This window comes from Sabethes cyaneus, chromosome 1, assembly GCF_943734655.1.
Source record: "Sabethes cyaneus chromosome 1, idSabCyanKW18_F2, whole genome shotgun sequence".
NCBI classification, from domain to species: Eukaryota; Metazoa; Arthropoda; class Insecta; order Diptera; family Culicidae; genus Sabethes; species Sabethes cyaneus.
In genome coordinates, this window is record NC_071353.1 from 3,645,904 (window position 1) to 3,672,407 (window position 26,504).

General features: G+C 41.7%; 1 protein-coding gene across 2 annotated transcripts; it reads left to right on the forward strand.

Moving 5' to 3' along the window:
- Nucleotides 1-1,344: 1,344 nt before the first annotated feature.
- On the forward strand, nucleotides 1,345-26,443 carry LOC128732555 (uncharacterized). Of its 2 annotated transcripts, none has more exons than XM_053825829.1 (5): nucleotides 1,345-1,442; nucleotides 19,581-20,126; nucleotides 24,473-24,524; nucleotides 25,170-25,453; nucleotides 25,515-26,443. In XM_053825829.1, exons 2-5 carry the CDS (start codon nucleotides 19,581-19,583, stop codon nucleotides 26,133-26,135), a joined length of 1,503 nt encoding a protein of 500 aa, XP_053681804.1. In that variant the 5' UTR covers nucleotides 1,345-1,442; the 3' UTR covers nucleotides 26,136-26,443. The 2 variants fall into 2 exon arrangements, with proteins under 2 accessions (XP_053681804.1, XP_053681803.1); XM_053825828.1 differs by lacking the exon at nucleotides 1,345-1,442 and adding an exon at nucleotides 11,229-11,408.
- Nucleotides 26,444-26,504: the final 61 nt, after the last annotated feature.

Sequence of the window (26,504 nt, forward strand, 5' to 3'; positions counted from 1 at the left end):
CGATAGGTTGAGCTTCCAACTTTGATACCGTTCGTGGCACTTTTACGACTTGGTTCCATTTGTCCGAATGCAGACCGGACAACGACGTATTGTAGCGCAGTAAAACAAAACATCATTAAAACTATATTATTACAGTTGCACTCTTCACCCGCGCCATGTACCGAAATGGTTATAAACTTTAATTGAAAACGGATTCGTTCGAGTGACTACTTTGTCACATTTATCCGCATTCCAGCAGCGTCCAATTCTTACCAAATACCAAAAAAAAAAAGTTGCTAAAATGTCGATGTGGGTTGGACGGTGACACAATGCTAGGAAGTAGGAAATCGCATTTGTGCGACCGAATGGCGACAAATTGCGCGTAAATCGATTCACTCACCAGCGGCTAATACGTCTATCAATTAACCAATTGAAAAGTTAACGATTCGAGTAAATCGCTGTAAAGCAGCCGCAGGCCAGGACTGACTGTGCGTCTGCATCGAACATATGTAAACAAGATAGCCGTTTAAGATTGAAAGTTTTGCGAGTAAACAAACCCGGCAAGGGCGCCGTGATGAATATTATCTCGGGGCGTTCGCTTAATAATTTATCGCCGACTCAGTCACACATGCGGAGAAGACCTCTCGTTATGGTTTTGATTTAAACATCAACGTCTGACGCGATGTACCGTAGCCAGTGCAATTACCGGACTAGTTTATCATCACATGTTTTACACCGATTTGGCACTGACGTTAATTGGTGTGTATTGAATTTCAAAACCAACCTGTGGAGGACCTGTACATGCTGCACGTTGGGTGTAGCGTATAGCTTCGTAAAAATTAGGTCAAGTGTGAGTAATATTCCGCGCAGCGGTTGTTTTCCATCGGCAACCAATTTCGAGTGGTACTTCGCTCCGGTGCTCGTTTTCTCATCATCCGACATTTGAAGGTTGATTGAAAACAAAAACCGCTCTAAAATTGTTGAGCGAAACTTTACATCCAGCCCAATCAGCTACTACTCTGCCCCCTGAATATTTGTCCTCCTCTGCAGCAAAGTGCAAGTTCACCCGGTTCAACTCCTAGCATGTAGGATCCAGTGCGACTCCCACGCGGTGACTGTGAGACACCCAATAGGTGCTAGTTTAGTCTTATACTGTATATGCTTCCCGATTCCCCGGCCAACTCTCCGACCTTCCGGTCACCGATGCCGGCGAGCTGCGAACAGCAGAACAAGTTCTTGCTCTTAGGATACGCAATAAATTACTCACCAGCCAACCACACCGCAGCAGCGCCAGCAGTCGCAGTCGCAGTCGCAGTCGCAGCACTACAAACGAGCTCCGTTAGACGTGCGTGGTTCGAAGTAGGTTCACTGCCGGCCGCCCCGACTCTACCTCCAAGGCAAGGGTGCCAGCAGCGAGCAACAGATTATGTTCGTGAAAGATTCAACGAACGGAAATTGGAACGGTTAGTTTGCGAAAGTTTCATTCAAAAGATGCAGCCAATAGTTGCACAGAAATAAAGCAGGAAAGTAGATTGCACCTAATAAATCACATTAGAGCAAGAAGGGGTGCAAAAAAAAGTACGATTCGATGTTCTATCTGCGTGCTTTTTAGTACATCTAACGAGAATGTGCCCAGTGAACGATTTATTGGTTGGTTTTAGCTCTAAACATTTAGTGTTTATGATACTCAATTGCTGTTTTTGTTGCAAGTAAAACATAACTCTTCTAAAGGGTGGACCGAACAAAAATTGACCGAATCAAATTAAAATAAAAAATACGGACCTATGGGATGTTGCCAATATTTTGTTTTTCAAATTTTCTATTCAGTTGTCAACAAAATAAGCAAACGAAACAGTGTATCAAGATTTGATAAAATTGTGCTTGCAATGTGAAAGCGTATTGTTGACACATTATTTGGGTAGTTGCCAGTAGCGTGTAACGGACACAGAGAATGTGCCGGAGTGAGTTGACAGCTTCCCGCGTAAATGGAATGAGCAGTCAGTTGTTAGTTGGTGAACCACAAGATATCACATTGGCGATCCATTGCCAAATCGAACCTTCTGGATGAATTTAGCGATATGTAGTCTAGGTGCGCATGTATTAGTTTCAACTTTATGTAAAGCATTTGGGGAGCTAGCTTCGATTCTTGCTGCGAAAACATGACATCCTGTCAAGGGTCTGGTTTTTCTTACGAACGGAATAGGGCTCTCATATAGTATTAGATTGCTACAAAATCAAATTAACGGTCGGAAGGAGGAACATTTTTCCCGATCGCGATGCCGGAGCGAGCAAAATGACAATGTAGACAATGGCGCGTTGCAAAAGTTTACTACATTTACATTATACTTAGAGGAGAGAATTTTATTCCCTGGTGAACAATGGTCAAATGATGTTGAACAGCCTATCCAAAGGGCGACGGAAAAATATACGGAAAATTAGTTTGAACGGAGACTGAATGAAATATAGGGAAAATTGATTGTTCGTGCGGAAGAAAGGACTGCATAATTCATTTTCCTGGGGAGAAACTTTCATTCAACTTTTACTTCCAGTCGTTGGAGAGCGAAAAGATAATGAAGACTAACTTTCCGATAAATTGACATTTTGCAGTCCATTCAACGCGTCTAGAATGCATACTACATAGTTGCTTACCACTCCAACGCCTCGGCAGTCTTGAATATGTAGATTTTTTTTTTGCCGCAAAACTTTGGCACAACCAACCGAAATTGGATTCAACCCAATTTGAGTCCTACGAATGGCTGTTTTAAGTTTTTTCCTCCAATCTAAGTTGTTTGTTACTTGTGCATGATGAATGTGCATTTGAACTGATAACGAATTTTTTCCCCTTTTTAATTGTCTTAGTCTTTCCAGAAGAAAAGAAAAGCCAAAAAAAACTGCAGTAAAAGTCGCGAATGGCCGTTTGTTCCTCTTAATACCTCTTAAAAGCAGATAGTGCGCGTGCAAGTTTGTTTCGCTGTTGTGTAACATCTTCATCGCCGGTACGTGCTCCATTTATTCACCGGTCTTACGGTCCTTAGCGACCGACAGGCTATTCTGAATGGAACGGAATATACAATTATTTCCGGGATCGAACGTGCAATCTTGCTGCCATTGTTGTGCACAACTTCCTGAAGGGTAGGCTTGTCCCAACCGGAGTGCTTCTTTTTTTAAGTTTCTTCTTGTTATGACTGCAACACAAAGTTCATTAGAGCCAGTGGGCAGAACTGTAACGAACGTGGCAACGGTAGATTATCCTGGCTGGCCGGTAATCCTTCGGTTTAGGATGGTGATGCTCGGAAGCGCGTACAGGGAAAGAACAAAGCCGCGTTCCGTTCCGTCCGAGGAAAATTACTGCTCATTTGCACTAACGAGCTGGAACTTTGACAGACACCCGCCGGAATCATACGCATACGTCTCGCATGTTCGGCATGTCCGATTTGTGCTTTCAGGCTGAGTATCTGCCCATTATTACGACGAAACCGGATCTATCAATCAGTCCCTTGTGAGCTGGTAGTATTGGTTTCTTATAGACCGATGAATTATTTTTACAAATTATTACCTCTCAACGGAACGGTCCTCAAGTTCCTCAGCTTATAGTAAACAGGCTGTTCATATTATCTCATGTTTATAAATTCATTTAACCGGCATTGGTCGTCACTTGCTAAATCTCCTCAAAATGAATCCTCCGATGGTGTCGAATCCTTTGCCAAACCAATCGTTATTATCATGATGGTTGCACAGTCGTTCATTTGATGACATTTTTGCAAGTCATGAAATTTTATAACATCATCATCGACTTTCCAATCCTGGGACCCAATTTCCAACCTGCGGATGTCGTAATTTTTTGTGCGATACTCTTTTAGATGACAGGTACGTGCACTCTCTTCCAATGGCTACACCTTTTCACCTAGAATATCTTTAACGAGATCTGAATACGACCGATTACTGCTTGTCCTTTCACATCACATTACATACCTTTTCGGTTAAGATTCCACACCGGTTGTATATCGGTGTCGCAGGGCATTCCGAAAAGCTTCGCAAAAGGGGTAAGCAAAAAGACACCTTTTCCCCCTCATTAATATTATGCCAACAGTTGGATGACCGGCCTTCCAAATGAGGAGTGAAAGGTTCAATTGAGTCATTCCCGGCACCGAACCGAGCTTAAACGGAAAATTACAATAAAGATACTTCACCGGGAAAGGAAAAAAGCTTTCCCGACAACGTAGAAGTTTATATTAAAATTTTAAATTGAATTAAATTTGACGTACATCAACCGTCCGAACAAAGAACAAGTAGGATGACGCGACCGGATGGACGAACGGACAGCAACGGCAATCGTTCATCTTCATGTGCGCACCGAAGAGCTTTCACATTGTGGGAATTAAAAGTTTTTAATTAAAATTGACAGCTCTACTTTCCATCCTGCCGTCGTTATATACGTAAGTCTATCCACATGTAGCTACCTGCAGTCCTGTTTACCGCGGTAACGACGACAGCATCAAGAAGATACAATGGGAAAGAAACTTCAGTCAACACGATTCTCGGAAAGTGGGTTTCTCCGCCCAGGAAACCACGGCAGCGGCACTATCCTGTCCTTTTGGCAGATGATGAAGCGCGAAATTGTTTGTATTATTCAATTCCAGCTTAATTTTCAAAGATCTTCTCAGGAAAGTAGCTATCATGGGAATAGGCACAAATCTGACCATTTACTGATCAACGTCAGAAGGATATGCATCTTGCGTTAGCTTTCAGTATAGAAAAAAAATGAGGCAAAATAACGGCTTTCCCTTTGCTAATATCGCCACTTATACCAAGATTCATATTTTTTTACAATAAACAAAATTAAATTCAATACACTAAAATTGATCCATCAGTGAAGTTACCAAAGGTTAAACAAGAAGTAACAAAGTTTCCTATACAAATTCTAGCAAGAATTTTAAAAAATAACAAAAATAATTGGTTAAAGTAACTAAACACTGACTAAGGGATGCCGCATCCTTAAATTGGCCTACGGCTCTGCACTTCTTCCCTAGAATGGATACAACAAGCGAGCAAACAGACTGCACAGAAAATCAGATAACAACCAATTAAGTGTTGGCTGTGAAATTGCTCTTCAACTAACAACAGCAGTCAGACTGCGGAGCCCCACGCGCCCGCCACGGCAGGTCCTTGATCACACGAAGTCAACCCAACCAACATCTGTGAGACGATAAAACCAAACCGGTAAAATGTAATGAATTTTCCCTATCGGGCGCCACACTAGCCGAAAAAGTTAATTACGACTGGGATGCAGCACAGGTGACAACAGTTGAAGAGATTGTGGTTTTGATTGTCGGTTAACATCCCGTTCCAGCCCGGCTTCGAAGCTACCGGAGACAGCAGCCAGCGCAGGCGGATGTCGCATGGTGCTTTCCCAACTCGAACTATATAGATAATGCGTATTAGTGTTCTTCGTGGTGGGCCGGGTCGATTGTTCGTTGTATATCTGTCTATATCTGAATGTCTTCCTGCCGTAGATAACTCGATAACTCAGAGCCTCAGAGCCATTGGCAAGATTAAGTTGTGATCCCTTTTCTCCGTGTCCGTGTACAAAATTTAGTAAAATTATAAAGGGAACAAAATACATAAATTGAAATACTCAACAAAGTTGAAAAATGTGGCAAAACTCTAATCTATGTACTGGAGAACCCAGGGCAGTCAGGATAAATAGGACAATTGAGACAGACAGAACACGTCGGGATAAACAGGAAAATCAGAACAGACAAGACAGGTGAGACAGACAGGGCAGGCGAAACAGACAGGACAGTCTAAATAGACATGATAATCAGGACAAACGGGACAGACTGGATAGTGAGAGATAATCGGAACGAACGGAATAATCGGTACAAATAGAATAGTCGAGGCAGACAAGACAGTAAGAACAGACAAAACAATCGGGACAGATAGGACAATTGGAACAGTCGAGGCAGGCAGAACAGTCAAGGCAATAGGAAAGTTAGAGCGGGTTACCTACGAATGGCCGAAATAACAAATGGCATAATATCTAATGGCCGAATCACAAAAGGCCGAAACACGAATAGCCGAACTTCACATTTGGTCGAAATTATTCACGGCCTTTTCCTTCAGTTTGGTCCGAACGAGCGACAACGAGTAAGGAGAGGATCACCCCGAGGATCGAAATGGTACTTTCCACGAAAAGGTTTTTCGCGAAATAGTATTCGGCGAAATGTTATACTATCACGGCGAACATTTAAGTGCTATCCGCTTTATTTTATCTGGAAAAAGAACGGGGGATGGTTTTCTACTTTACTGTGGTGAGGAAAAATTGAAAATTTGTAAATTAAACTACCCATGCTTTCATAGTGACGTAACTGCCAAAAAGTGTTTTCGAAGGTTGAGCTCTTCAAAAACTTGCTAAGCTGGAGATTGTGACGCCGGGTTCGGGTATTGAAAAAAAATAATTTGCGGGTTCAGGTCGGGTACGGGTTCTTAATTTTTGTTTTTGAAACCGGGTACGGGTCGGGTCGGGTATCTCTATTGACCACATTTAACACTAAAGATGGTCGGGTGCCCGGGCCCGTCCCGTACCCGTCGGGTTGCGGTCGGGTATCAGAAATAATAAACGTGCGGGTTCGGGTAGGGTACGGGTTTTCAATTTTTTTCTTGATCGGGTACGGGTCGGGTTCGGGTATTCAAATTTTCATACCCGACCATCTCTACTAGTAAGTTATAAAATAAATGAAAAAAAAAATTTGCAATATTTAAAAAAATTCAATTTTGGGTAACTTCGCGCAAACCAGACAACCATTAAGTGAAAGTACTATATTTTAACTATAAAACAAATATTTCCATCAAGAGGTATCTAAATGAATCTCAGAAAAAATCAATTGAAAAATGTGTTATTTTCAGATAAAAATTTTGATAGCTCGTTAAGTGAAAGAGGTAGAGGGTTACGGTATTTTACATAATTGCTTATTTTAATGTGTTCTATAACTTTGCTGAAGACACCATACCTTTTTGAACACATTTAAATAAATGAAAAGTTGTACGACCCTAATGAAACCACCAAAACCACAATAGTTTGCTATAACATAAAAATGAGTTTTTTTAGGCATAGTGTCTTTGGAGAAGTTATATAATAAAATATAGCGCATTTTTCGGCAATCTTAAGGTGATCGTAAATTCAACTATCAGTTGACACGAACTTTTGTTTTTTTAAATAAATTTCAAAAAAAAATTTCTCCGAAAAGTTGCAGAAAATACTAAAATAAGCAATTTTGCTGAATATAATAACTGTCTATCTCCTACCGGTTGCGAAATATAATCATGAGCTAAAAAAGAGCACTTAAAAATCAATTATGCTCAATAACTTTGCACACGATTTTTTAATTGCTTTCAAATGTTCCACAAAGTTCTTCAGTATGCTAAAATACATATTTTCTCTAAAGACTGTTTTTCACTAAGGTGCATATTTAATGAGTTATAAAAAAATTAACAAAAAATAACACATTTTTCAATGGTTTTTTTCTGAGTTTCCTTTAGAGATCTCCTGATGGAAATATTCTTTTTATAGATAAAATATAGTACTTTCACTTTTGTCTGGTTTACGCGAAGTTGCTCGAAATTAAAAAAAATCTTTGAATACCGCAAATTTTTTTTTATTTATTTTATAACTTATTAAGTATGCGTCTTAGCGACAGTCTTCAGAGAAAATGTGTATTTTTGCATACTGAATAACTTTGTAGAACACTCGATAGCAATAAAAATATCATGTGCAAAGTTATTGAGCATAATTGATTTTTAAGTGCTCCTTTTTAACACATCATTATATTCTATCTATAGTTACTATATTCAGCAAAGTTGCTTATTTTAGTGTGTTCTACAACTTTTCGGAAATTTTTTTTTTTAGTATTTAAAAATAGTTCGTATCACCCTAATAGGTCACGGTCACGCAGCCACGTAGCCAGAAGGGGGGGCCCTGGGGCCCAATTTTGATTTTAATTGTTTTATATGCATAATTTTTCGTTTAGAACTACAATACATTAAATGTATTGTAATGTATTATATTTATAAGCAGCAAGATATGCATATAATGTATTAGGAGCCAAGATAGGGCTCCTGGCCCCCACCTCTGGCTACGTGGCTGCGATCACGGTCACCCTAATAGTGCAGAAAGATGGGCTATATTTTTTTTATTATTGAACTTCTCCGAAGACACCACCCTTGTAAAATTACGCATTTTTTACCCAAATGCTTATGTCCGCACTTTTTCGAATCCGGACCACCGTGCGTTGTACTCCCGACATTTCTGAAGAATTTGTTAGAGAGTGAAAATTTGATCTAGCACGGGAGTCCCATAGAGCCCACCTAACGCTGACCTAGGTATTCCGGATGGTTTCCTACAATTTTCCGGACAAACTGACCAAAGCTACCCTGAAGCGAGTGATGTGCTGATTGCGCGTTTCGGGGGCATTCTCGAGTCCCTTCAAATTGCGCAGATGGTTGCGACAAGGGAATGGACTGTCCTGTATGTTATTCAGCATGGCTCTTGGGGTGGTCATCCGACGAGCGAGCATCGAAACAAGAGCAATGATCTTCAGCAAAAGTAACCAACTCCTAGCCTTCGCAGACGACCTCGACATCATTTGTAGAAACCTTGACACGGTGGAGGCAATCTACGTCATACCAAATTGGATTACAAATCAATGCGTCAAAAACCAAATATATATTAGGTGGAAGCTACAGAGAAAGCAACGTTTGACTCCCACGAACGGTGACAACAGTTCAAATATTTGGGATCTCTGGTCACCGCCAACAATAATACGAGTGAGAAGTTTCAACCACACATTCAGGGTTCTCCGTAGTTCTCTACGGACTTCAGATTGTAACTTTACTCACAGACATACGTGCACTTGCCGTATTTGAACGAAAGGTGTTGCAGTCTATTTTTGTCGGAGTACAAACGGAAAGCGAAGAGTGCCGTATAAGTATGAGCCACGAGCTGCCGGCACTAGTTGGAGAGATTCCTATCGTACACCTGACAAAAATTAGGAGACTGCGGTGGGTCAGCCACGTCGGAAGAATGCCGGACGACTGTGCAGTAAAATCTGTGCTTTTTAAGAACCTCATCGGCACCAGGAATAGAAGGACCGAACGTGCTATGCTCTATGCTCTCGGAATCGCCCAGTCAGCCTCGAGGTACGACGCTGCACAGTGGTTCAAACAGCGAAATACGTGATCGTGTGATATTGCGGCGAAACGTGAAGCTTTTCGCATGTACTGTCTTTAGGAACATTTCTTGGTATAACATGCCCCTTCTTGTGAGAGAAATCTTTGGGTGATTGATTCCCTTAAAAGTGAGATACGAAATTTATTTTCTCGTATATTCGAGATACAGGTGTGGTATTTTCGGCAAAGTTGTAGTAAATGTTAATACAAACACTTTTGCCAAAGACATCATACTTGTATATCTTCATGGAAATTATCTATTAAGCGTTATTCGTGGACAAACCCTTTAAAACAGTTTTTAATCCCCAGCTTATTCTGGTCAATTTTTACGTGTTCATAGTGTTCTAGAAAGTTGTTTATCTTGCTAAAATCAACGTTTCTGTAAAACATTATTATATGTTATTTTCCCAAGTTTCGGAGATTTTGAGCTTTTTTGGTGAAAAATAGTACTTCTTTGAGCCTAAATATTTCCCAAGGTGGCAAATGGTGGCAGATCAAACTACTCCTACCTAAAAGTACAACAAAAAACCTGTAAAAGCAAGTGTCGATTGACTGTATCTGTTTGTATCCTCAAAAGTTATAGTTGATTTAAAAATCCATCTCAGTCATGTTTACAGAACAATTAAACTGCACTTCGGATGCAACAAACGCCATTTTGTTTACGTTGACAATCGCTTTCTAACAAGTTAAGTCAACAATAATTTTTTCGCCTATTTCCGATTCGAAAATGAATGTAGACTTAAAATTGACGCAATTATTAAGAGAATACCTTCCAAATAACTAACTTAAGTCAATTTTGTTCAATATTGCATTGCAATACAACAAAGTTGTTTGTATTAATATTTACTACAACTTTGCCGAAAATACTACACGTGTATCTCAAATATACGAGAAAATAAATTTCGTATCTCACTTTTAAGGGAATTAATCATCCAAAGATTTGTCTCACAAGAAGGGGCATGTTATACCAAGAAATGTTCCTAAAGACACTACATGCGAAAAATTTCACGTTTCGCTGCAATATCACACGATCACGTATTTCGCTGTTTGAACCACTGACAGCGCGCTGATGTCGATGCCAGTCGTCATGTGTTCGAATCTCGGCTGAGCGGAGCTGCTATAGAGTCAATAGGATCATTGCACTAGCCCTGTAATTGTCTTGTGGCCGGCTGCGAAGTTTGTCAATAAAGAAGGGTCAAGTCTTAAAGACGTCTGTAACCCAGGGCTTTGCTTTTTTTGCTTATTCTCAAGCTCTATGTTCCGGTCGAGGTCCGTTAAAAAATCAGTCTTTCTTAGTACGTTTAGTCCGTACCGATCGAACTGTCAACGGGATTTCGCAACGCCCTTATAAACTTTATCCAATCCGATGTCGATCACAACTTAAGAATGAGGAGCAAGTGACTTTGAAGCTTTTAATTAAATCTTCTCGACGTGGTGCAAGACACTCGCCACTAGACTTTATCTACACACTAAAAAAGGTTGGAAATACTTGAAATTATACCTGTTAATATATTATTAATACTCAAATATTGCTACAAAACAAAAGAGTAACAATGAGTCATTTTATGGCAACACATGGTTGCACCCTAATGTAAATTGAATCAGATAATGATGTAATTTTCTTCCCCCCACTCCATTGACAAACATCCGAACGCCGCCGTTGACCACCACATGTGCGAGCAACGCATCATCATCATGTCAATGCATGTCGATGTCGGGCTGTCAGTTGCAAGCCGGAACCGAGCAGAAAGTGTACGCGCACCCGCCCTGTGCCCCATTCCGAGTGCGGGTCCACTGAAAATATAAACGATAATAATCATTCCTGTTCCTATTGGTCGATATTCAGATCCACCACCCGGGACGAGCTTCTCCGCATGCCGAGAGACTGGCCGGCCGGAGGCAACACCAGCTACTATCACCAGTTGACAGTCCACCGTTGCGCGCTGTACGTGACGGACAAAAATCCATAACAGGCGGCATCAGAATAATGTCCTATTAGCAATGTGAACGTCAATTGTCTAGTGCCGTAGTGTTCTGGGAAAAAATACAGCTGCATGAAGAACGTAACGGATGCATCTTCCTTGCTAAGTCGCGGAACAGTGGCTAACGGTGCAGTCAGTATCAGTTTGGACGATTCTTGGACCGGTCGAAGTCTACTGGAGGCACTGAACCGAGCCGGAACTATTGCCTGCGGAAGTTTCGATGTAAGTTTGGTCAAAGTTAGCTACGTGTCTGCTCCTAAGCTATCCCAATTGGATAAGGGGACGAACGAAATCGACTATCGAAAACTATTATCGATCTCCTGTGTAAATGTGATATGAATAATTTATTTGCAACAACTGTGTGTACCTACTTATGGAGCGTCAGTGCGTTGCACGGTTATTGCCATGGAAGCTACCTGGTAGGGGTGGACAACAGAAAAAAGTTCAAGGTCTTTTCTGTTTGCATCAAATGATAGTGCTGTTGAAATTCATCCAACCGAAGCATTGGAATCCAGAAAATTCTGCTATCATCCAGCCATTTTCGTTTGCTGCCACATTGACGGACAGTTGAAAAAGAGCTGATTGGTGGCACAACCACAGCTCAGCAGATTGACCAACTGTGTGTGCAGTTAAAGTGCAGAACGAAATTATTCTGCAAATAATTGCTGCATTGCACTTTTGTCCATCCCGATCCCCCGGAAAACAGTCTGCTCGGTAAGTGGTTGATCCCTTCACCAAATCAGGTTCATTATTTGAAAATAGTTATCGGAAAATTATCCACTCTTCAGATTTACCACTTCTCTCAATTTCATATGGTCTTTGTTGCATGCAAACGATCATACATGAGTGCCAATACTCACTGCAATGATAGATTCCTATGAATGATGCAGTCATCAACGTTTTCAGATTATTACTTTCAAGCTGTTATCAGTGCCCAGTACAGGATAGAAAGTTTATTTTATTTTTTAAAAGGCTCCCATTGCTTGCCATACATCGTTGTGATCTATCTCTAACTTTCAACTGAGCAGCGTGTTCTCATTTCACAGTTTCAAGTATCTTCCAAGTTCATTCTTCCAAACGATCCGAATGCACTCGAGTGGAATTTGGGAATTTCCGCTTCCCAGCTCGAAAGCAAACATCAGCTATCCTATCGTAGAGTAAAAGTTAAAATTTCTTGTCCCTCCGCACCGTTCATGGTTCATGCAATGGTATGGTAGGTACCTATCAACTACCCACGATGACGACTGACGCTATCCGATTTTGAATTCTCATTTGCAAGCAAATTTTTCCCCACATTTTCCCGTTCTTTTCCCCGTACATCATTACACGGGCTGATGTAACCGTAGAAAGGAGAGATTGAATGAGCAGTCAGGCAATTTCGTTTTTATTGAATTTTCCCACGACTACAAAAGAAGCCAGCTCAGATTGAACCTTCCGTCCTGCTCCTAGTAAAAGTGGCCGTCAAAAAAGCCAATCTCCACCGAACGGTAAGCGAAAATCATATCCCACCCAACCTCAAACGCGTACCGAAACGAAAGCAAGGTGACAGCACCCGGTTCTCACGCCACTGCCGCCGCTCCTGTACCTTCTTCCCTCCAATGTGGTAGCCCAACACGTTACGAAAAGTTTTTGGTATGGACCGCAACTTCCTTCCATGCCACCTTTTTCAACCACCACCAGCACGGTCCAATGGTAATTTATGCCAGTGTCAATCAAAGCAAACCGAACCTTCACGATAGAAAGCGGAAATTATATTCTCGCTTGCTCGACTTTCCAGGCAGTCCAGGATTATATGGCGCTTTCTGTTACGTTTGAACTGGAAGCTTCTGGAGCATTACCTGGTCGAGCTAGTTTTCGAGATGTTCAATCGAATCGACCGATGTTGTGCTGCTGTAACAGAAACACTTTTCCTCGGTCGAGTAAGCAAACAAAAAATCCTACCGGAGACTTCCGTTTAGACGACATTTTTATATTCGATGGCTAAACCGGACGTTAGTCTGTTGGTTACTAACTAAATTTATTCGCCAGCAGTAAAATGCCCCAACGCAGCCTTTACAGTGCTGATTCCCGTCGTAGTAAGGAAAGCCACTTTAATTTTCATCATTTCCTGGATGGATTTAATGAAAAGTTCTTGTACTGATTTGACTCAAACACACTTACTTTCCGATCCGCGCGCTTCAAAAAGCGATTATTGTAAGCATTGTGGACCAAACGTCCACAAACTAAACTAAATAAACTAAACTAAACTAAACTAAACGTTGATTCCAATCACTATCTCGTGGCATGGAAGACTCGTATTTAAATAAAAAACATCAAAGAAGACACTGATGCTCAACATCCAGCGCTTATCAGAATTAGAAGACCTGAATGAGCCGTGGAAGTACAAACAGAACTACGAAAACAATCAAGCAACTACGCTCGATGCTTTGTTCGGTCAAGTTTTCTTACGGACTTGTGATGGTTTTAGCGACCAAAATTGGTCATAAAACCGCAATAAGAGTGTCAAATGTCACTTGGCTAATGTGACTGAAAATAATTGGATACTTCTGCTGTAGCCATGACCAGTGAGTGGTTCGACACAGAATATCAAGCAGTGCAAATGGGAAAGACCAAGCCAGAACGCACACGTTACGTTGGGTACTACTGGGACGCCAATATTGAGAAAGTAGAGCCACCGAAAAGTGGTTTCACCGCTTTACGAAACGTCAGTATTGTCAGTGAAAAGGTTTCTTGTGGAGGCGGAGGTTTGCATTACTATAGGCACGTTACGTGAAGTTTCTATAAAACGACCCGCGAAACCGGACCGTGCCAGCTCCTATTATTTGTTTGTTGTGATTTGTCAACAAACCAACATTCAGTCTGCTAACTCTATCGGTGAATTGAGATGTAGACATACCAAATTCGAACATACCATACCAAAATGTGATTAATACAAATAGGCATACCGTCGTGGAAATAGTGAAAACATTGCTTGACGCAAGTTTTCATCTATAACGAAACAGAAATGCAACATTGTTGTAGAAGATGGTGAAGAAAGGTGGTTCCAAATTGCACCCTTGTGGACTTCGTGTCTCACTTCTGGAGGAAGGCGAAAGCGTCAAACAGAAGCCAGGTTCCGGCTGCCCGACGATTTTACGAGACCAAGAGTAAAGTGGCCACTCGTTTCGCATATTAACCCAGAAGGTCGGAGCTATCGGCCAAACGGTGAAGAAGTACCTAACCAACAAACTGAGCAGCAAACAATCACCCAGAAGGAGTGGTTGAAGGCGCTGGTGAAAAACATCTTTCCGGCGAAGGGTCAAGTCGTGGTCAAAAAAGATGACGAAACCTCCTTGACACTAGACAGCCATAACTTGGCGACTGGGGACTGGGATCAGGTGCCTTACGTCCCCGGCAAGGGAGGTAAGCGTTGGCGTCAAATATAGCACCCACATAAAGCTTCGTGGTTGCGCTAGCAATACGAACAAAACATCGAGCTAAGTTACTTAATTGTTTACGCAATGACTACCGCAAATCAACTGATAACGCAGTCAGTTTTTTCTATATAGGATTAATACACGTAGGAAAATTTGTTCCATTGAATTATTGTTTGTAGTTTTCTTTTCGCGTTCTCCGAAATTAGTCATTTTCTATGGCATACGCTATGCCATAACAATCGGATTATACATTTCAATGCAGCGTACGATTCAGTAAAACTAAATAAGCGGCGGATTATGATTAAACATGGTTTTATACCGAGACTGACATGTGACACCCTTGATGGTTCCAAGTTAAGTGCCAGGACAACGGTTAAGATAACGCGATCAATATTCGGCGGTAAACTGGAGGATGAAGTGTGAGCTACCGGTTTTTCCGACCACGTCAGTAGTCACAATTTTTTTTGACGTAGGACTGCGTCTTACGGCAAGGTTTGAGATAGGGTGTCATTCCAAAAAATCGAAAAATGCGAGCGTCACGAAAAATGAAAGATTTTGAGCGCTAATAGCTTAGCGGTTTCCAGATCGATTTTAAATATTTTGACGCCATTCGAACGGAAAATCATCTACGCATCCACACCAGTAATGAAACCTGTTAATTTCAAAGTACGTACTATTGAAAAACTGAAAATTATGAAGCATTGTCCACCAAGAAATCCTCGCTTCGTGATTGGTTGGAAGATTCTTTACGATGATCTAACCCTATACCAATTTGATATCTGTGCTTGGGAAGTAAGCCAAAACGAGTGACAAAGTTTCTTCGGCTTAACAAGATTTCTTAGCACCGCGATTAAACCTAGACCATTTTGATGTTTTTGCTTGGGAAATACGCCAGAAAGAGCGACAAAGCCCCCTCGTGCCAACAAATTTCTTTCCAACGCGATTAACCCTAGTCCAATTTCATGTCTGTGTTAGAGAAGTGTGCCAGAAAAAATTACTAAAGTCCTTTGTCTCAACAGATTGCACATTCTTTTCGGCGAGACCCTCTAACGGGTAAGACCGTCTGTAGACGGCCTTCGCTTTTTGAGCTCCAGAGCCGAATAAGAAATTTGTTTTTAATTGGCAATATGCAAAATGTATTCAGAACAGATTTGTTGACATTTTAATACTAATATCATAACATTCTGACCATGCATTCAAAAGTTATCATTTTTCAAAAACAAAAATTCCGAAGATAATTAATGCGCGAATATTCCCTTTTTTACTTTTGAAGGAAAAGGACATCTAGAACAAAATGATTGACCTAAAAGAAATTTCTATGCGTAAATTTCATGCATTGTTTTAATTTTGTAATATATCTGAATTGAAAAAATATCTGGGCAGAGCGTTAGACATGAAAAAAGAAAAAGAGAAATTGGACTTTTTCTTACCTGGCACTGCTCCAGATAATTATTTTTGCATGAAAATCAGAACTTAAGGTTTTTTTGTGTGTACTTTCATGATGACTATTTTCATTAGCTTGATCGCATCGTTTTTACGGTGTTGCCCGTTAGAGGGTTAAACCTAGGCGAATTTGATAACTCTGTCCGCTACGACGACACTATGTAGGCCCTTACGACTTGCAAGGTACTACACGTGACGTTGTTCGTCTGTCAGCGTGTTAGCCGCGATTCTCAGCGCGGGTTTTCGGGGAAAGGCCCCGTTCCTATGAAATAGACTAATCTCAATCCTAACAAGTTGGATTTAAACTTCTCGGTCGGTGGCTATCTACAGTAGACGGAGGAAGAGGCACAATTTGTGTCTAAAACCCAACTAGACGCGTCGCTTTCTTAATAAGTGGGTTTTGCAGTCTCCTTTTGTCCAGCGCCTCTATGGTTCAAAGGTACAAGTACCAGCGAGCCAAATGTCCTGGCGGGCGTTGTAGGTTCGAATCCGGTTATAACCTCAAATTATAGCTTGGTTCGACCCATGCACCTTCCAGCATTGGACGAAAGGTAGGTTAGTCAAAACGACTACTTGTTAAGCGTAGCTCTACTAATACCCCCCCCCCCCCCTCACCTTTCCGCTCTTTCCCCTCCTTCACCAAAAAAATTTCAATTCTTTCCCTACCGTCCCTTCATCAATTGTAGAACCACCGTTTCAAAAAATATCTATCTATCTATATATATAAAACCCTTGTCTGTAGCCAAAACGAGGGGCGACATATATTTTCGTGGTAACACCCCCACATTAAGCAAAGACTCAAACCAATCATACCAGATTGCATTCAAGACGGGCAAATGTAAAGTAGTGGCACCTCATTAAGTTACATAGCGTTAGTGTTACATAGCGTATTTGCTCTTAATTAGGCGCGAGACAACGCACGTGGATTACAGCTAGTTAATATACATGTATGACCGCATTTCAAGGTCAAGACTTAAAACATGAGATTAGATATTTAAACGCGTATCGAACGAATCTACGCTGGATGGCTTCCAATCTAGACGACCAAATACATGTATAAGGGCTCCACACTACAGCTACGTATTCAATTACGGATCGCACAAGGGAGTAGTAAAGAGCGCGCAGGCCATATGGATCCCGAAATTCCTCGAAAGATAAATCCCTTCGATAAATTTTTATAGGCCTTCGCTATTGCTCACGGAACGAGAGCTTCTCATCCAGGTGTACGCCAAGGTCTTTGATAACTGAGACTCTATCCAGTGACTCGCCATCGATAGTGTAGCTCCATTGTATCGATCGTTTTTTGCGGTTGAAAGAGATGACCGAGCATTTACGCACACTGCTGAGAAGCTCGTTCGTTTTGCACCAGTCGACGAAGTTGTTGAGAAGCCTTTGAAGCTCGCGACAATCTTCATTAGACTTTGCACTGAGGACTATCTTGAAATCATCCGCATACAGAAGTCTGTATCCTCGAGGTAACACAGCGCATACATCATTGAAGAATAGTGAAAACAGCAAAGGACCAAGATTGCTACCTTGCGGAACACCAGATCGATTAGAAAATTGATTCGAACGTGCGCTGACCAGTCTCACATATAGTATGTATACATCACTACAAAGAGACTTATACGTAGTCCTGCGTCACCTACATATGCGGTCGTGTTTTGTGCACAACCCCTCTGATTTTTTTCAAAACGAATGAATTGTAACTAAATTTTTACCAGTGAAAAACATTTCTAAATAAATTGCTATCAAAATATTTCAAATCCGACTTCGGCCCAGAAGCGCTGTAGTAAAAAAATAATGCATGCAGATGAAAATCAGTTTATTCTACCAATATACAGCTAATATCCAGTAAACAAGCGCTTGTTAAGCTGTTATTCAACTAAAATGTTTGTTGGGTAACTTGCAAAAAGCTTTGTACCGAGTCACGGTATTAACTTTGCGGGATTCAATCTGCCCGAGCGGTACCCGGATTGCAACCTACGCAATTCAGCCATCTGCTGTTACTGATGCCGAGTTTCTAATTTCCTTGCCTCTATGTCTAGTTTCCTTGCCTAGGTCTATATTTCGATTCATACATAGTCGAATGTTCGTAATAGTAAAATTCATGTAGGTTACGTTACTAGGGCCCAACAAGTATTACGAACGGTCCGCTTTCCTGACTTTATCACCCGAAGCAACATGTTTCTTAATTTAGCTGCTCAATCGGGGTCAGACTCTGTTGTGAGCCGCTTCTAACATGCAGTCACTGAGCAGAAAACCATTGAGGGAACCTTGCAATGGAGTTACTGTCAAGAGCCGCTCGTGACATGGGAATAAACGCTCAAAGCTGGCAAGACTTGCTCATGCCAACAGCCCTGCCAGCACTAATGTCCATCCGGAGAGTTTCTGTAACTGACGTGGACGGGCATAATGGGCCCTCCTCGGGTTACGCATATACAATTTTATCAATCATTCTCATTTTTAAAACCACTTTTGCATTTTTAACTCTCCTGAAAAAAACATTTTTCTTCTTTTGATATTGTTTGCTCTGTTGTATTGAACACAGGAAGCATAGTATGAAAAAAAAATGTTAAAAAATTATTCCAAAATATTCGTGAAAAACTTCCTACTGAATCTTTCCGTGCATAAGTTGGTGAAAGTGTGAGAAATAAACAGAATGAAACTTTATTGCATCCTAATGCAGTAGCAAGTTTGGTTTGTGGTAGTCATAATATCATGTGGTTGCCATGTATCGACAATACGTAAGGCAAACAATAAAAAATACTGTAAGTCCCTTTTAAACAAATTACTCGATTGACAATTTTTGAACAAATCTAACACAGAAGTTACCGGTAACTGTTCATAAAAATCGGTTTCGATTTTATTGTCCAAAAAATAGTACTCACAACGTTTCGCAGCAATTCGAATCGAACTTCACCTCATGAATAATCAATTCCGGTGCTGCCTGCGCCTGGCAGGCAACCTACACAACCAACAACGGTACACGAAGGGATCCTGTCTTGGGTACGGATATGATTACATGCATTCAGTGTAAGCTACAGCTTGATTCCAGTAGGATCACACCCAGAAAGCAGTACCTATCACACGTCGCAGAGTTCCTTATTAGTTTGATAGTTTCGTGTGAACTAGCAGGGGGGAGTAACGTGTGAATGTTTTATTCACAAAATAAAGTGATTGAAGAAAGTAGCGCTAAAGTTGTGTGATTTGGGTTTTTACTTGCTGGAGGGAGCATGTGAAAAACTTTAACATATACATAAGAACCTAAAATTCTTTATCAGATCACTTCAATTGTTTGCACATGCAAAAGAGGTAATGAAGTTGAAGAGTTTAGATTATGCGGACATTATCGAAACGTTCACCAATCGCTATGAAACCGTCATTAAGAAGGTTTGTACTAATGCTAATGGTAATTGTGTTTCAATTAAAAAAAAATTCATTTCATTTAGAAGATATCAAACGTATGGACTCAATCATTTGGTTTGCTAGAACATTTTAATTGATTCCTTTCTTTTTCTATCCGGCTTTGCAGATGCGTTTTCAGCAGCGCCAACAGCAGGAACGTGACCAACGCAAGGTGGAAATGATATCATCAACTGCTAGCAAAACAGCGGCTAGCAGTTCGACAAGTACGGTGACCCACGGCGGAACTGGCAGCAGCAGCAGTGCCGTCCGTTCCTCCACCATCAGTGCCTATTCATCTACCACGACGGCAACAAACGTCGTCAGTGGCAGCCATCAGTCTCGCAGCGGCTCCGGCACCACCGGGAATCTCTCCGCAACCCTGGGCGCCGGCAAGGTCCGACAGATGTTCGACGAGCGGCGTGCCCATCGAGTGACGGGAATCGACAAGAGCTATCCGCTGCAACCGATCCAATCGAAAGCGGTTGCTAACAACAATAACTGCATCAGTAATGGTGGTAGCAACAACGGTGTTACCAACGGAAACGCCACTAAACCGACCGGCGGTCCTCCGGGTGCTGGTCTTAATAACAAAACACGTGTTCCGCCCATTTCGGCCAACACAAAAACACGACTTGCGATGCAATCCCGGCAGCAGGATAATGAAAACAACGAGGTAAGTTTCATTACGCCTTAATAATAATTGGGAAAGTTGAATGCAAAAACAAACGATTTTAATTCGCTCTGAAGGCACTTTCTGTAGACTGAAGTTGTTTTGTGGAGCTATATGTATGTGTAGCAGCAGATTTCTAATGAACAATAGGACCAGAAGTTTTACCAGCATTGGCTCATATTGTACTGGAATTACAGTGCTGAAAATGGTGCTCTGCTCTTCCTAGCAAGGTTCACTAACTTCTCTATCCAATAAAATAGAAGAGATATTAGGGATATTAGATACATTATTTATCTCAATTATAACATATTAAGGTATTGGTGGCTCATGTTATAATATGGAGAAAAGCTTCAAGCACCTGCAAAATTAACAAAAATCAACTCTCATCGGCAAAATAGAGAATCAACTGTATAGATATTTAATTTAACTGCACATGTGGCATATGACTTCTTAGTCGTAGTTGCTCTATGTTGCCTCTGTCACCACCTAAATACTTGTGGCATGTTGCATTTTTGTTTTTTTTACGGGTAGGGCAATCTGCCTAACACCTTAGAAGATACTGTACTATCAGACACCTGAGAAGACAACTCAGGGAGTGGGGTTTGGTATCCCGACCCCCCTAATGGGGCGTGAGGATCCGGACCCACTAAAACCCTACTCAAGTCTCCTGCCTCAATTCCCCCCTGGCACCACCTTATCGGTATTACTTCAGGGAGGGGCTATTGCGCTTAACGCACTCTCTTAGATAACTACTGGACTATGGTAGTTATAGGCTGTTTATTCGCCGTTGATCGGCTCTCCAGTGGTTTTGTAGCTCAAGTACAATCTGGGTAGCAGCCGCATTGATCGCTCCCTAGACGTCCGAGCTGGAACACATCCTTTGGACTAAGTTATCCGAAGTAGTGTCCTGTCCGCTCATGCCATCATGTTGCTTCTCGCGCCCGCGAAACGAGGGCATATAAAGAAAGCATATTCTACAGTTTCCCGAACTTGCGCTTGTCGTCGACTATAACTCCCAGGAGTTTTAAGGACCGCGTTGACGAAATAGTGCAGTCCCCGACGCTGATATTTGTTTGCTACATCGATTTGCGGTTGTTCACCACGATAACCTCCGTTTTATGATGCGCTAGATCCAGTTTCCTGGATCGCATCCAATCTTCAACAATGCTTACAGAGTGAGCAGCCGTCAACTCAACCTCTCTGATAAATTCACCGTAGACTTCCAAGGTGCTGTCGTCCGCAAAGCCGACAATCACAGCCCCTACCGGGAACTTTAATTTCAACACCTCGTCATACATGACGTTCCACAACACCGGACCCAGTATGGAACCTTGCGGAACCCCTGCGGAGATTGGAACGCACTTCTGACACTCCTCCGTGTTGTAACATAGCACACGATTCTGGAAATAATTTTCTAGGTACCCTACGTGTACTGTACGAGTCTGTTAAGGATATAACCCTCTCCAGTACCTTCCCGGCAGTATCGAGCAGACAGACAGGCAGACAGATAGGCAGACAGATATGACGAGGGGACACCCGGAGGTTTTCCCGGCTTCGGCAATAGGACCAGGTTCTGTCGCTTCCATCTGTCCGGGAAGTCGCCATCTTCCAGGCATCTACTCATTACTGCCCCGAATAATTCGGGACCCTCTAGAATAGCCGCTGTAATGGCCATATTCGGGAAACCGTCTGGCCCCGGTGCCTTGCTGACCTTTAGGGATTTAGCGATCTCGATGAGTTCCTCGTTCGTAACCGTCATTTCCTCCCCGACCTCCAAACCGCCGTCGCCCACGTTACTTTGGATGTTCGGCTGGGAGGCCGACCATCCTACGCTATGGTCTGAGATACTGGAACGTCGGCCGTGGGACGACTCAGCGGCCTGGGGCCAGGGATTTGGCTCGTGGCGCGGAAAGAGGCCCTCGATGATCCGCTCCAGCATCTCTGGCGATTGCTCTGCGGGCGCCATCACGCCCTTGGTCTTTGCCATTACGACCCTGTAGGCATCACCCCACGGGTTCGCATTGGCACTAGCAGATAACCTTTCAAAACAGGCTCTTTTACTAGCTTTTATCCCACTCTTAAGCATTGCGCGTGTAGCAACAAATGCTACTCGACATTCACCCCTGCCTTCGTCCGAACGAGCTCTTTGCATAATTCTCCTCGTACGAAAGCACGCTCCGCGGAGTTCCGCAATATCATCGGTCCGCCAGTAAGGCGGTGACTTCCCATACCTAGGTCGACCTTTCCTAGGCATGTTAGCGTCACACGCTCGCGAGAGTACCTCAACCAAATGATCTGCGTTCGGATCGGGCATACCGCGATCACCGCACTCTCTTCGGATTGCTTCCACAAATACTTCGGGATTGAAGTATGATGTCTTCCATCCACGGATGGTTGGAGTGTCGGCTCTACTCGCCGCCTGCCGCCTGGTTATCTGATCGACACCATAGCGGACCGCCTGATGGTCACTGTGAGTGTAGCCATTGTCTACCTTCCAGTCTCCTATCAGACCAGGACTGCCGAATGTCACGTCGATGATGGACTCCGCACCGTTCCTACTGGGCAGATCTTCGTTGAGCTTGAAGTTTTATTGAAAACGGGCAAGCAGTTTAAAAGTTAGCCTTAAAAAACCTGTTTTGATTAGGTACAAATGATCGCCTGTTTCTCAGAGATGGCCAAACCGATTTATGCGCTATTAGTTTTATTTGGCAGGTAATATAGCCGGATAGATCACTATTGAATGGTTTTTTGATAGGACGTTTAATTTGAAAATTATGAGCAATCGTATACACCACACCAAAATTAACAATAATTTATAATGATTTTAACCAAGATAATTTACCTAATTTCAATTATTTGAATATCAAACGAGAGGTTTTGACACTACTAATATATACGCAAAATTTCATAAGAATTGGTTTTACCGGTAAAATGATATTAATCCTCGAACGCTCGCGCCAACTTTTGCAACACAGTTACTCGCGCGCACAATAGCCCAAAACCAAAGAAAACGTGCGCACTAGAGTTTTCACTAGGAAAACTTGGTTTTAAGTTTAAGTTTCTTTAAATTGAATGCTCTATCATTTGGTAGAATTCAAATTTTGTTTAATCCCCCTAAAAGTGAAATAAAAAAATTATTTTTCTTCAGTTTCAATATAATACATTGATGTGTTCTGCAAAGTTTTAGAGCATATTATTACAAGAAATTTTGCTGAAGACTGTAACCTTCTATCTCTTCAGCGAAGACAAAAAAATCTTATTTATTGTTTCTGAATTTGTAAAATCAGTTTTTCTAGTTTAGCTCTTTTTGTAATTGTTATATGACTTTTTCGTGTATTACAAAGTTATACAAATAATAAAAATACACAACTTTGCTGAAAATAGTATACCTCTATGTTTACTTGTTTAGGAACTGTAAAACTTTGATTATAAAAATAAACTGATTATAAAATTCCAGTTGAGGCCAATAGCGGTACACCTCACATGCTGCTTGCTTCTTTCCTGTGCTGTCGGTTTATGCTGATCTATTTTCCTAACAATTTAAAGTATTATTGCATTGAATAACTCAGACATTTTGGTCATAACAAGTTTATTGAAGAATATACGTTAGTTAAACAACGATTGGTAAATATGGCATTCAAAAACCTACACATGTTGTTCAGAATACAACAGCTTGAGTTACTCTGGTTAATAAAAATTGATGAAATTTTTTCAAGAAAACTTTTTTGATGTGAATCGAATAGAGTGGCATTACAAGAAATTATGCATAGTTCAAAAACCTATAAACTAGACCTTTACTACGCAATGTATATATACATATTACATACATATACATTTAACATATATGTTAAAGAATAATATTTCTTCTGACAACTTACTTTTACTTGCACTTACTCACATTAGTAACAACTTACTCAGCAATTTCATGAGAAAAAGAACTATCAAAATTTGTAGGTGCTTCTATTTTGTTCAAATTTTATAAGCTTATTCAATTTTCAAAATTTTTATGTAAACCAACGCACAATGCAACGTTAACTAATAGATGAATTACGTTCCGACGACGTGTCGATTTCTATCTCAAATAGCAAGTAAGACCGTATAACAAAGGTTCCTTTCACCACTAGGTGGATTAAATCAGGTTTTTACTTTTAGCCATGGATAACAGCTATTAAAACCATCCTCATTTGGGGGCTTTGGACCCTCTGCTCCAGTTCTCAGTATTTTCAGGCTCATCGAACATGCTTCTACCGAGATCCATCATTTGCAGACGGAGTTTGGCATGTTGCATTTAGATTGTGCTGAATGAAACAATTAACATTTATACTTTTACCACTTCATTTCTCTTCCAGACGGGTACCTTCGATGACAACGAAAATTTACTGGAGGACGAAAAATTTCCAGGTAATATTATTGTACATTCCAACCTAATGCTGGGCTAATGGGTTGCGTGTTTTGAACAAACAAATCAATATCAAATTAAATGTCAATCCAATGATTTGTAAGCAAACTACGCGTACGCGCCGCGTTGCATTTTCCCCCTTCCCGTGACTAACTTTTCTCTGCCTTCCAAATTGAGGTACTATTTTCGTGCCTTTTCCGAAACCAAATTTCTTCGTTACGACTGCAACAGTACCATGCTTACAAGCAGTAAAATCAGAGTGGTTTGTGTTGGTACAATCTCATTTTACCATGCCGCCATGCAACCACCCTCCGCATTCCAAACATAAATTTGTTTGTAAATTGTAACTTCCTGTGCGAACCATTTTCTTTACACAGACTGTTTGTAGCTTGCGGACGAAAGTGAAAACAACCCTTCTAGTTTCTGTTTCAGCCTTATACCCCCATCAGGTTTTCCGTCATTTACCACTCCCTTGCCAAAGACAAAATTTCGTCAATTTGAATAGTCATTGTCTGGGTGGATCACGCCTGATTGATGGGTACATTCCCGTGCCATGGTTCAATTTTCGATTAGCTTGATCGCATTTTACATCACTGCAATGCAACCAAGCCGGCCCTAATGCAAAAGCCATACATAAACCTTTCCAGATGCCATTTCGTTCGATGACGACCCGACAAATGCTTTCGGAATACCGACCGGGAATCACCCCACGATTACCAGGAAACCAGCCAACATGAACAAATCCGGTGGACCAGTACAAAACGTTAACAGTTTGAAGCTGAAGCCGGTTCCGGGAAGAGTTCCTCTGGGAACCAGCATCAAAGCACCGACCACAACGAAACCCGTAACGAAAAAACAATCCTCGCCAGCAGCATCAGCCACAACGGCAACAGTAGTACAATCACGAGGTTCAAGCTCCAACTCCACTAAAGTAGGCTTTGATTTATCACAACTGTCGTACCAAATCTAAACATTATTTTTCATATTTCAAGCCCTCCTCATCCCGACCGTCGACCGGTAAATCGACAATGGCCAGTGCTAGCAGCGTTACCCGCAAACCATCCGTGGCATCCAGTGTTTTATCAACGACGACAACCTCGACAGTGGACGGCCCAGTACCGGATGGACTAACTAGATGCGACATCTGCAGCCGCAACTTCGCCGACGACCGCATTGACAAACATCGAGAAATTTGCAAGAAGACGAAGAGCAAAAAGCGCAAAGTTTTCGACACCACCAAGCACCGAGTGGCCGGAACGGAGGCCGAAAAGTACGTCGCCAAAAAGAAAACGGGTACAACCGTTAGTAAGAAATCGGTCTCCAGTGTCAGCGGACCCGGTCCGGCGGGTGCCCGCAAAAGTGACTGGCGCCGTAAACACGAGGAATTTATTCAAGCAATCCGTGCGGCTAAAGAAATGCAGGCACACTTGGCAAAGGGAGGAAAACTGTCCGATCTGCCACCGCCTCCCCCGTCCGAAAATCCCGACTACATCCAATGTCCGCACTGTTCGCGCCGATTCAATCAGACAGCCGCCGAACGGCACATTCCCAAGTGTGCCACCATGCTGCACAACAAACCGAAACCGAACCAGCCCAAGGGTAAACGATTCTAAGCGCAGAACTGAAGCGAAGTTACTTAGAAGAAATGGAGTCCATGATTATTAGTTATTATTTTGAACCTTTAAAACCCGTACTAATAATTTTTATGTATTTTTAACAAGATGACGAAATTTGGCATACAAAAAAACTCCTAACCCATCATATCGCTCGCCATTTATGCAATTAAAAGCAACTAAATTGGCCTGACATTTTGTTGACGTCAGAAAAAAACCTTTTATCGACTGTGTTATACGACCCACGTTGCTGCTTAGCTTTCCCGGTTGAATAGGCAGGGGTGAAAAACAATGAATTACGATCCAATTGTGGCTGTGTATTAAATCAAATAAACAGTGAATTAGAAATAAATACCACTGCAGCTTTGG

Excerpts from the sequence above, each read along its gene's own strand:
- LOC128732555 (XM_053825828.1), top strand. The coding sequence starts at position 11,259 with ATGAAGAACGTAACGGATGCATCTTCCTTGCTAAGTCGCGGAACAGTG. Across the intron at positions 11,409-19,580 it reads TTGCCTGCGGAAGTTTCGAT|ATGCGTTTTCAGCAGCGCCA; the intron begins GTAAGTTTGGTC and ends CCGGCTTTGCAG. Across the intron at positions 24,525-25,169 it reads GGAGGACGAAAAATTTCCAG|ATGCCATTTCGTTCGATGAC; the intron begins GTAATATTATTG and ends AAACCTTTCCAG.